Source organism: Nicotiana sylvestris, chromosome 10 (genome assembly GCF_000393655.2).
Source record: "Nicotiana sylvestris chromosome 10, ASM39365v2, whole genome shotgun sequence".
Classification (NCBI taxonomy): Eukaryota; Viridiplantae; Streptophyta; class Magnoliopsida; order Solanales; family Solanaceae; genus Nicotiana; species Nicotiana sylvestris.
Window position 1 is genome coordinate 75,592,015 of NC_091066.1, and position 11,784 is coordinate 75,603,798.

At 39.3% G+C, this 11,784-nt stretch overlaps 1 protein-coding gene across 1 annotated transcript; it reads right to left on the reverse strand.

The window, feature by feature from the left end:
* Nucleotides 1–624: 624 nt before the first annotated feature.
* On the reverse strand, nt 625–1,038 carry LOC138879545 (uncharacterized). Its single transcript, XM_070159162.1, has one exon. It carries the CDS (start codon nt 1,036–1,038, stop codon nt 625–627), a length of 414 nt encoding a protein of 137 aa, XP_070015263.1.
* Between the last annotated feature and the right edge of the window lie 10,746 nt (nt 1,039–11,784).

Below are 11,784 nucleotides of genomic sequence, written 5' to 3' on the forward strand. Positions count from 1 at the left end.
AGACTATGATAGGCATCAATTAATACATTTTCTAATGACATGAGTTTCTTACAGGAGTAGGATTTCGGATTTCTCTGAACATCCTTGAAGTTTACCTCATCATTGTCATCTTCTTCATCATCGTCTGATTGAGCCATCAAAGCAAATATAGAATCATATTCATTTCCTTCACTTTCAACTGCCATCATGGATTTGTCACCTGTATTGGTTTCTTCTTCAGACTCGCTAGAGGAATCTCCCCATACTGCAAAAGCTTGCTTCATCACATGGTCAGCAGATCTCTTCCTTTTGAAGTATTTGTCAGGAATCAGGTTCCTCTTTTCTGCTTTATCAGGGTTGTAAATTTGGAGTGTTCTTGCTTCATGAGAGGGAAATCTTTGATGATGTGCCCCGGCTTTCCACATTTATGGCAGAGATCATAGTTGTTTGGTCTGTTGGAGTTGCCCTTTTTTAGTATTCCTCTATTTCTTCTAACCATCTTCTGAAACCTTTTGGTTAAGTAAGCCATGTCACTATCCTCCTCACTTGAGTCATTATTCTTTTATTTATTTGGTTCTCTTCTTTCACTATCTATCTTCCTCTTCATCTCGTAGGTTTTCAGATTTTCAACTAGCTCGTCTATGGTCAGCTCCTGAGGTCCTTTGCTTCAGTAATATAATTCACTTTACTTTCCCATGAACTAGGCATGATGCTAAGAATTTTCCTCACGAGCTTGTTCCTAGGAATGACTTCACCAAGTGAGTGTAACTCATTTAAGATGGAAGTGAATCTTGTGTACAGGTCTTGAATAAACTCATCGTCTTTCATCCTAAAGAGCTCATACTCATTGGTAAGCATATCAATCTTAGATTGCTTTACTTGAGTGGTTCCCTCATGTGCTATTTGCAAAGCTTCCCATATCTCCTTGGCGGTTTGACAAGCTGAGATCCTGTTGTATTCATCAAATCTTATGCCATGCACCAAAATTTTCTTGGCATGAAAATTTTTCTCCACAGCTTTCCTACCTGCATCGGTGTATTCTTTCCTGGTCTTTGGCATCGTCAATGGAAGATCTCTGACACTCTTTGTTAGGATATAAGGACCATCACATATGACATCTCACAACTTAGAGTCTTCTGCCATGATAAAATCATGTATTCTCGTCTTCCACCACCCATAGTATTGCCCATTGAACCTGGGTGGTCTATACGTAGATTGACCTTCTTCAAAATTTGGTGGAGTAGCCATAAGGATCCTTCCTAGGTGTTAGAACCCGCTCTGATACCAATTGATAGTTTATATGAGTCCATCAAACTATAGAGAGACCAGGTCCACTTATGAGTTTCCACTGAGAATGCTAATGAAACAGTAAGTAAATAAGACAGGGAGTTTTAGTGAAAAAATCCCTACTCAAGGGGATAAAAAACCACGACCTACATTGGTAGGATTTCAACTTCACTATGAGCAACTTTTAGATTACAGCCTATGCAATCTAGGAATTAAACTCTTAATCACTTACTAACTTGTAATACACCTGTTACAAGCCACTTTGAAATACACCTATTACAAAGACTTCAACTCATAACTAACTCTAGTCACGACACTAACACTAAGGGTTTATGGTTTTACAAGGGGGTTCCTAAGCAATGTTTCTAGCTAAGCAAATTAGGAATTACAATAAAGAACAATTATAAAGTTACAACTCAACTAAGGACAACAATATACTAGATTTAGGAACTGGTCCGTAGTAGTGTTAAACTTTGTTCTTGATGCACTTGAGAATTGAATGCTCGAATATCAGATGGCTTGAATGCTTGAAGTAAATTCTCAAATGTTCAAGTGATGTTTTGTTGTAATACTTTTGTTAATACAACTTGTATGACATCACTTGAATGGTGTAATCAGTTGGTTGGTCAAAGGACAAGTGACTGCAAAACTGTGTTGTACTGTTTCTGTGTACAATGCAGACAATCACTTTTCAGCTGTCATAGTTGACTTTGTACTGCTGTCAGGGAAACACAAGGGTATCAGGTCCCTGTGTTGATTCTCTGTCTTCTGAAGTTGTAGCAGTTCACACCTGCTGGAGTTCGTTGATTTAACACTGTGTACTAAGTGTGTCAGGTTCCTTATCTGATTCTTTAACAGTAAGTTTGTTAGATCATCAAAACATAAAGCTAAGACATCGAAAACCCATCAATGAAGGACAAGGTAAGATACGAAGAGTAGTGAAACCATAACATATTAGCTTTCTCGGGAATAAGCAACCTTTTCTACAATAATTATTCTCCGTTTCAATTTATGATGCATAGTTCTTTGAATGCAATTTTTTTCATGTCTTTAAATATTTTTATTGTTGTAACCTTCCAAAACAACAACAACAACAACAACAACCACCTAGTATAATTTCACTAGTGGGGTCTGGGGAGGGTAGTGTGTACGCAGACCTTACCCCTACCCTGGGGTAGAGAGGCTATTTCCAAATAGACCCCCGTCATCCTTTCCTCCAAGAACTCCCCACCTTACTCTTGGGGTGACTCGAACTCACAACCTCTTGGTTGGAAGTGGAGGTTGTTTACCATCAGAGCAACCCCTCTTGTCTAAAAATTTTTGTTGTAACCTTCCAAAAATTCAACAAAAATAAAAAATTTTGGGACAAAGGGAGTATATTACAATAATGTTTAATTAAAAAATTTAAAAGTTTAACTCTCAACCATGTACGATGGAGTTTCTATTTCAGTGAGTTCTGGCTAACGCAGAGCCGCACGAGGGGCCATCAAATTCGGGCCTAAGGCAAGGATTAGACACAATATAAGATAAGAACAAAATTCAAATGAAGTTTTCTTTCTTTTAACATATTTTGAATGTACTTATAAATATGTTCTCACATGGTTTTCTGACAAAAAATACTAACAACATTTACATTACGAAAATAACATGCATGCATTTTTGCAGTCCGTCCAATTACTATTATTTTGGGGGTGATGTAGTTGGAGGGCTAAAAAACTGCAACAAATATTCATTGAAGCGAAACCAATCATCGGTAGATATGTAATTAATATTTGGAAAATAAAGTTTTTGTTAGGACGCCAAGCTCTCTGATGGAGAATGATTATAAAGATGTCATCTTTGACCGAATGCAGTAGCTGATCTAATCACAGTCCCCTTTGTTTACTTTCGAGTTTTTGGCAAAAATCATCCTTAAACTATGGCTCAAACCAAGGGTACATCCTTGTCTTATCCTAGTAAACAAAAGCTATCCTTATACTATTTAAAAAATTGCAAGAATCATTCTTCCGTTAAATTTTATCACAAAAACTAACAGCATCGTCAAAAGACCATGTCCATCACGTGCCTTTTCCCCTCAATTTTTCAATATTGTCCCTCCTACCCAATCGACTTTTCCAAGAACGTGCTGACCATCTTCTTTTTCCTTCTTAATTTTTGTTTCCTCCCGTTCTTCTTCTTCTTCTTCTTCTTCTTCTTCTTCTTCTTCTTCTTCTTCTTCTTCTTCTTCTTCTTCTTCTTCTTCAAGAAAGCTAGTAGGATGAACTAGCTGCTGCTTATTTCTTCTTTAAAGTTGCTGCTCTTTAATGAACAAAAATGGCCTACACTGAAATAACTTCTCCTTAAGTTGTCTTCTTATAACAAGCAGATGATAACAAGAGATTGGCATGACCTTGAGGTGGAAGTGCATTATGATTATGTAAAATCTTATATTTGTGCCGAGCTTTGATGAGGGTGCCGATTCTCTTTCTGTCAGTTTTATTAGTCTACCTATAAATGAGAAAAATTAAAAGGTTCTAGCTCTAAATCAAGAACCTGAAAGTCTGAAACTAGATTAGTTCTCTTCCATTTGTCGGAGTGAGTGGTTTCACAATAGTTGAGCTAAACCGAAGTTGGAGTCACATTTTAAAAACAAACCTTGCATCATCACCTCAAATTAAAGATAGAATATCAAAATCTACCGTACGTGCAGTGAAATACATGCTGCTGCTTAGAAAGTCAAAACTCTTCCACTATTTTTAAAGGCTTTGCACTTTCCTCTCCAAAAGGAAGTTAGCAAGAAATAGTATAGCATGAGATCGGAGAGTTCCAACTATCATACCATAGTTGGGTGTGAAATTCATATGGAAAGAAACTTCTAGTTTTGAAGTCTTAGTCCTTTTTGGCAAAGGTGGAAGACGATTGGGTAGGAGGGACAATATTGGAAAATTGAGGGGAAAAGACACGTGATGGACATGGTCTTTTGATGATACTGTTAGTTTTTGTGATAAAATTTAACGGAAGGATGATTCTTGCAACTTTTTAAATAGTATAAGGATGATTTTTGTTTACTAGAATAAGACAAGGATGTACCCTTGGTTTGGGTCATAATTTAAGGATGATTTTTGCCAAAAACTCTTTAATTTCAAAAGAAAAGCAGTAGGATCTAGTTTAGTGAAAATAAGTTTTTTGCGTCAATATTTTATTTTTGGTAATTCTTAAGTTAATTGAAACCCATTTTGTCTTCGATAGGAGACTTAATTAAATAAAGAGGGCTTTGATTAAATTCAGAAAATACTTTGCATCTAGGCATAAAATGCTGTTAGTAACGCACATGTACCTCAGTTTAGTACTTACAATGGCTCATTAAGTGTCAGAAAACAGTAGCTAGAACAAAAATAATGAAAGTGCATTATAGTTTCATTTCTTAATAAACGAATAAAGCATGGTGCCAGTTAAGAGGCCAAATTAAGATGTGGTTTCCTAATGATGAGGAATTATCCTAAGATAATATATCGCGAAAGTCATACATTATAAATGTTGTGGCTTCACAGCTGTATAACTGTGTGTAACAAAAGCTCAAATTATTCCTTCATTATTCAAAATTCCGAAAGAATATACATGGGTGAAAATTATTTATATCTCTCAAGTTTGATCATCCTCCTTTCTTGAACAATAGTCATTTTTATCCTTCTATCCTACCGTAATGTCTATTTTACCCTTGATACTTTTAATTTTTCATATATGTAATAACTTTTTTGTTATATATCTGTTATTTTTAGTTCATTGACATTATAAATAGAATAATTATATAAATTTATTATAAAATCTATTACTACTTTTTTATAATTGTTATTTTAATATTACGTGTATTAATTATGCATATAATGTATGTCTGTATGTGTCTGTGAGACTTTAAGTTTCTTTTTTCCCCTCTTATTCTCTATTGTGTATATAGATTTTTGAGTTTTAATTGCTATTAATAAAAAAAATTCTAAATTCTAAATTAAAATTCATGTAAAGTATAAATAGATAGTTTTCAGAAATTTGTTATAAAATTTACCTATACTTTCATCATTTTTAATTACATGAATGGACTAATTTACGAAATTATCACTTTCTTTTATTCTCAATTTTAAAGTAGATTGCGTTTTGATTGTTATTCATAAAATTATTGATACATGCAAATTATTTATTGTACTCTTTTTATTTTTCTCATTTTCTTATTATTGAATGTCATTATGCTTGATTACTACTTCTCATTCTTATTTCAAAAATAATTTTATTTCTTATAGGTAAGTTCCTAACATAGATTAAAACAAAAAAGTATCAAAAAAAGAGATAAACATTATAGAGGGTAAAATAGGCATTTTAGAAAATCAACTATAATATGAGGATGAGAATTATTATTGTTCAAAGTTGGACTTCATTATGTACAATTGGTTTTTTCTACACCGCAATTAGAGTTCAATTTTTATCTGATGCTCACTAGAAATAATACCCAAATATGAATGAAACTAGAAATTTCTAGCTCTGTGTGAAAGTATATAAAGGCTCATGCCGATTTTCGAGTAGAGTTAAACTTTTAAATAACACACTTGTTTGCGTGACCAACACAAAAGAAATTCTCTCTCTTTTTTTTTTTTTCCCTTCTCCGGCATCCGTATTGAGCTCTACTATTCTCAATACGCACCATGCTTGCTCATTAAAGAGGGAAAGCGTTCCTGTCAGTATTTTTTTTATTTTCAATACTCAAATGCAAACATCTAATTAAGGGTGAAAAGTTAACATCCATTCCACTATAGCCCCTAGGGGTCGTTTGGTAAGTGGGATAGGGATTAATATATCTGAGATTATATCCGGAATTACTTTATCTTATATTTGGTTCAAATATATATCGAATTCGGGATTAGCAGTCATAGGATTAGTTATACTATAATTTCAGTATTATTCTATCTCATATTGATGGTGAGATAATAATTTCGGATTAACTAATCCCAGGATAAAATACTAAAATAACAAAGATGCCATTCTCCAAGACTCTTTCCCTAATATTCTGCAGAATATCCAATATTAAATTGAAAATAAAAGCTTATCTAAACTTATCTAGTATACACCAAAAATATATTTTATATTATACCCAACATATCTAAATTTTAGGCCAATAAACCAAATATCTACCAATATACCAAATTTTACAGACATAACCTAAATACCACATTAAATCTGTACCGAGCTCCGAAACTAAAATACAGGCTCGATACCATCATATTCTAACATTATTCCATTTCTGAACTCCTAATATTTTCCAATTAAACAATTTTCTTTAAAAATTCATTTCTCATGCTAGGGACCTCGGAATTCAATTCCGGTCATACGCCCAAGTCCCACATTTTCCTACGGACTCTTCGGGACCGTCAATCACGGGTTCGGGTCCGTTTACCTAAAATATTGACCGAAGTTAACTTAATTCAATTTTAAAGGTAAAAATTTAGCATTTCTCTCAAATTTTCACATAAGAGCTTTTCGGATATACACCCGGATTGCGCACGCAAATTGAGGTGAGACAAAAGGAGGGTTTTAAGGCCTCAGAACATAGATTAGACTTCTAAAATAAGGGATGACCTTTCGGGTCATCACATTCTCCACCTATAAAACTACCATTCGTCCTCGAACGGACATAGAAAAGTACTTGAGTTGGTGAAAATATGGGGATATCAGCTCTGCATATCGTACTCGGACTGCCAGGTAGCTACCTCGATAGGTTGACCTCTCCACTGAACACGAACCGAAAGGTAACTCTTCGATCTCAACAGACGAACTGGCGGCCTAGAATATCTACCGGCTCCTACTCATAGGTCAAGTCCTTGTCCAACTAGACAGTGCTGAAGTCTAACACGTGGGATGGATCGCCGTGATATTTCTGAAGCATGGACACATGAAACACTAGATGCACAACTGATAAACCCGGCGGCAACGCAAGTCTGTAATCCACCTCTCCCACTCGATCAAGGATCTCAAAAGGTCCGATGAATCTAGGGCTTAGCTTGCCCTTCTTCCCAAATCTCATCACGCCCTTCATGGGCGACACCCGAAGCAACACTCACTCTTCGACCATGAATGCCACATCACGAACCTTACGGTCGGCATAACTCTACTGCCTGGACTGAGCTGTACGAAGCCTATCCTGAATGATCTTAAAGTTCTCTAAGGCATTCTGAACTAAATTTGCACCCAACAACCGAGCCTCTCCCAACTCAAACCACCCAACCGGCGATCGACACCGCCTACCATATAATGCCTCATAGGGAGCCATCTGGATGCTCATATGATAACTGTTGTTGTAGGCAAATTCCACTAATGGCATGAACTGATCCCCAAGACCCTATAAAGTCAATAACACATGCTCGGAGCATCTCCTCCAAAATTTGAATAATATGCTCGGACTGTCCGTTCGTCTGAGGATGAAATGCAGTGCTCAACTCAACCAACGTACCCAACTCACGATGCATTGCCCTCTACAAATGCGAGGTAAACTGCGTACCTCGATCAGAAATGATCGACACGGGCACACCATGAAGACGAACGATCTCACGGATATAAATCTCTGCCAACTGCTCAGAAGAATAGGAAACCACCACAGGAATGAAATGCGCTAACTTAGTCAGCGTATCCCAAAAATCCATACTGCATCGAACTTCCTCTGAGTCCGTGTGAGTCCAACAACAAAGTCCATATTGATACGCTCCCACTTTCACTCAGGAATCTCAATCTTCTGAAGCAAACCACCAGGTCTCTGATGCTAGTACTTTACCTGCTAACAATTCAAACACGGACCAACATACGCAACAATATCCTTCTTCATCCTTCTCCACCAATAATGCTGTTGCAAGTCCTGATACATCTTAGCGGCGCCCGGATGAATAGAATATCGGGAACTATGGTCCTCCTCCAGAATCAACTCACGAAGTCTATCCACATTAGGTACACAAACTCGACCCTGCATCCTCAAAACTCCATAATCTCCAACTGTAACTTGCATGGCACCTCTGTGCCACACTATGTCTTTAAGGACAAGTAAATGAGGATCATCATACGGTCGATCTCGAATACGCTCAAATAATGAAGAACGAGTGACTGTGCAAGCTAGAACACGGCTGGGCTCAGAAATATCCAACCTCACGAACTGATTGGCTAACGCCTGAACATCCAAAGCAAGCGGTCTCTCAATAACTGAAATATACTCAAGGCTGCCCATACTGGCTGACTTCCTACTCAAGGCATCGACCACTATACTAGCCTTCCCCAGATGATACAAGATGGTGATATCACAGTCTTTCAATAGCTCCAACCATTTTATCTACCTCAAATTGAGCTCCTTTTGCTTGAACAAATACTGCAAACTTTTGTGATCTATGCATACCTCACATGACATGCCATATAAATAATGCCTCCAAATCTTTAGCGTGTGAACAATGGCTACGAGCTCCAAATCATGAACTGGATAATTCTTCTTGTGAATCTTCAACTGTCGTGAAACATATGCAACAAGCTTGCCATTATGTATTAACACCGCACCAAGTCCAATACGAGATGCGTCACAATAAACTGTATATGGACCTAAACGTGTAGGCAACACCAACACCGATGCCGTAGTCAGAGCTATCTTGAGCTTCTGAAAGCTCTCCTCACACTCGTCCGACCACCTGAACTGGGCACCCTTCTGGGTCAACCTAGTCATCGGGGCTGCTATAGATGAAAACCCTCCACAAACCGACGATAATAGCCTGCCAAACCTAAGAAACTCTAGATCTCTGTGGCTGATGTGGGTCTAGGCCAATCCTTGACTGCTACAATCTTCTTAGGATCCACCTGAATACCCTCTGCTGATACAACGTGACCCAGGAATGCGACTGAACTCAAACCAAACTCACATTTCGAAAACTTTGCATTCAACTGACTATCTCTCAGAGTCTGAAGAACGACTCGAAGATGCTGCTCGTGCTCCTCTCAGCTACGGGAGTAGATCAATATATCATCAATGAAGACAATCACGAAGGAATCCAAATAAGGCTTGAACACTCGGTTCATCAAATACATGAATGCTTATGGGGAATTTGTCAACCCAAATGATATCACTAAGAACTCATAATGCCCGTACCGAGTGAGGAAAGTTGTCTTAGGGACATCAGATGCCCTAATCCTCAACTAATAGTAGCCAGACCTCAAATTATTCTTCGAAAATACCTTGCACCCTGAAGCTAATCAAACAAATCATCAATCCTTAGCAATGGATACTTATTCTTGATGGTGACCTTGTTCAACTGCTGGTAATCTATGCACATCCTCATCGATCCATCCTTCTTCTTAACAAACAACATAGGAACACCCCAAGTTGAGACACTAGGCCTAATAAAGCCTTTATCAAGCAAGTCTTGCAATTGTTCTTTCAATTCCTTCAGCTCTGGCGGGGCTATACGATATGGCGAAATAGAAATGGGCTGAGTGCCCGAAGCCAAATCAATGCAAAAGTTAATATCCCTGTCGGGTGGCATACCCGGCAGGTCTGCAGGAAATACCTCTGGAAACTCACGAACAACGGACACAAAATCCATAGAAGGAATCTCAGCACTATAATCACGAACATACGCCAAATAGGCCAAACATCCCTTATCAACCATACGCCAAGCCTTCATATATGAGATGACCCTACTGGTAGAATGACCAGGAGTCCCTCTCCACTCCAAATGAGGCAACCCCGACAATGCTAAGGTCACAGTCTTGGCATGACAGTCCAATATAGCATGATAAAGGGATAACCAATCCATCCCTAAAATGACATCGAAGTCCACCATATCGAGAAGTAGGAGATCTACGCTAATCTCAAGACCTCCAATAACAAATACACACGAATGATAGACATGATCTACCACAATAGAATCACCCACCGGTGTAGACACATATACATGAGCACTTAAAGAATCATGAGGCACAACCAGATAAGTGGCAAAATCAGATGACACATAGAAATATATGGACCCTGGATCCAATAGAACTGAAGCATCTCAACTCAAACTGAAACCGTACCTGTGATGACTGTATCGGAGGACTCAGGCTCAGGTCTGGCTAGAATAGCATAACATCGGGGTTGGGCCCTACCACTCTGAACTACATCCCGAGGACAACCTCCACCTCTAGCTGCCTAACTTCTACCTCTAACAGCCTAGCCTCCACATCTAACACCTCGACCCCTACCTCTAGTTGGCTGAGCGGGAGGTGGAACATCCAGTGCTGGAACCATGGCACGAGAACCCTGGTGCTGATAACTGCTCGAGGCTCGAGAGCAAAATCTAGAAATGTTCCTCATGTCGCCACAAGTATAACAAGACTTCGGTTGCTGAGACTGCTGACCCTGAACCTGACCTTGTCGGCCTGAGTAACCACCCTGAAAACTCTGGAGCGGAGGTGCACTAATAGGAGCTGGTGGTGCACTATAGGGAAACTTATCATAATATTGCATATGAGAACCACGACCACCTAGAGCACCGTGAGAAGCCTGAAGTGCTGAATGTAACGGCCTGGGAGGATGGCCTCTACAAAAAGAATCCCTGCCTCCAGACGAGGCACCACTGAATCTGCCAGGATGACAAGGCCTCTTGTCAGACCCCTGTCCACTCGAATGAGCTAGAACCATCTCAACTCGCCTGGCCACATTGGCCGCATCCTGGAAAGAAATCTCGCTCCTTGTCTCCTTAGACATCTGGAATCTAATAGGCTGAGCGAGTCCCTCAATAAACCTCCTTACCCTCTCTCTCTTAGTGGGGATTATAAGAAAAGCATGACGAGCCAAATCAATAAGCCTCGTCTCGTTCTGGGTGATAGTCATAGAACCCTGCTGAAGACGCTCGAACCATCTACGGTACTCCTTTCTGTGAGTGACGGGAAGGAACTTCTCAAGAAATATCTGCGAGAACTGGTCCCAAGTGAGAGCTGGTGACCCCGCTAGTCTGGCCAAACAATAATCTCTCCATCATTTCTTGGCAGAACCTGATAGATGAAAAGCAGCATAGTCGACCCTATTGGTCTCCACTATCCCCATGTTCTGAAGAACCTCATGACAACTGTCCAAATAATCCCAGGGATTCCTGAAGATGTACTGCCATAGGTAGTAGTGAAGAGCTTGGTAAACCTGTCCAATCTCCACAAAGCATCTGAAGACATAGTCAATCCATCACTGGTTTGAGCTACAACACCCGGTGGGCTACCCCAACTAGCTGATCTGCTGGAGTCTGGAACTGGGGAGCCATCTTCTCCGGAGTACAAGTAGCGGGAGTTTGTGCTCCTTCCCCAGCCTGCGAGATGACTTATGCTACAGGAAGTATGCATGCCTGAGTGACACTCTCCATAAGGCCTACTAGACGGACTAGAGCATCCTGGAGTACCGAGGTAGTGATGAACCCCTCTGGGACCTAAGCTAGGCCCGCTGGAACTGTCTGGGCCGGAACCTCATCATCAAACTCTACTTGAGGCTCCACCGCTAGT

What these genes read in the sequence shown, in the direction of transcription:
- LOC138879545 (XM_070159162.1), bottom strand. Translation starts at nt 1,038, where the DNA reads ATGCCAAAGACCAGGAAAGAATACACCGATGCAGGTAGGAAAGCTGTG.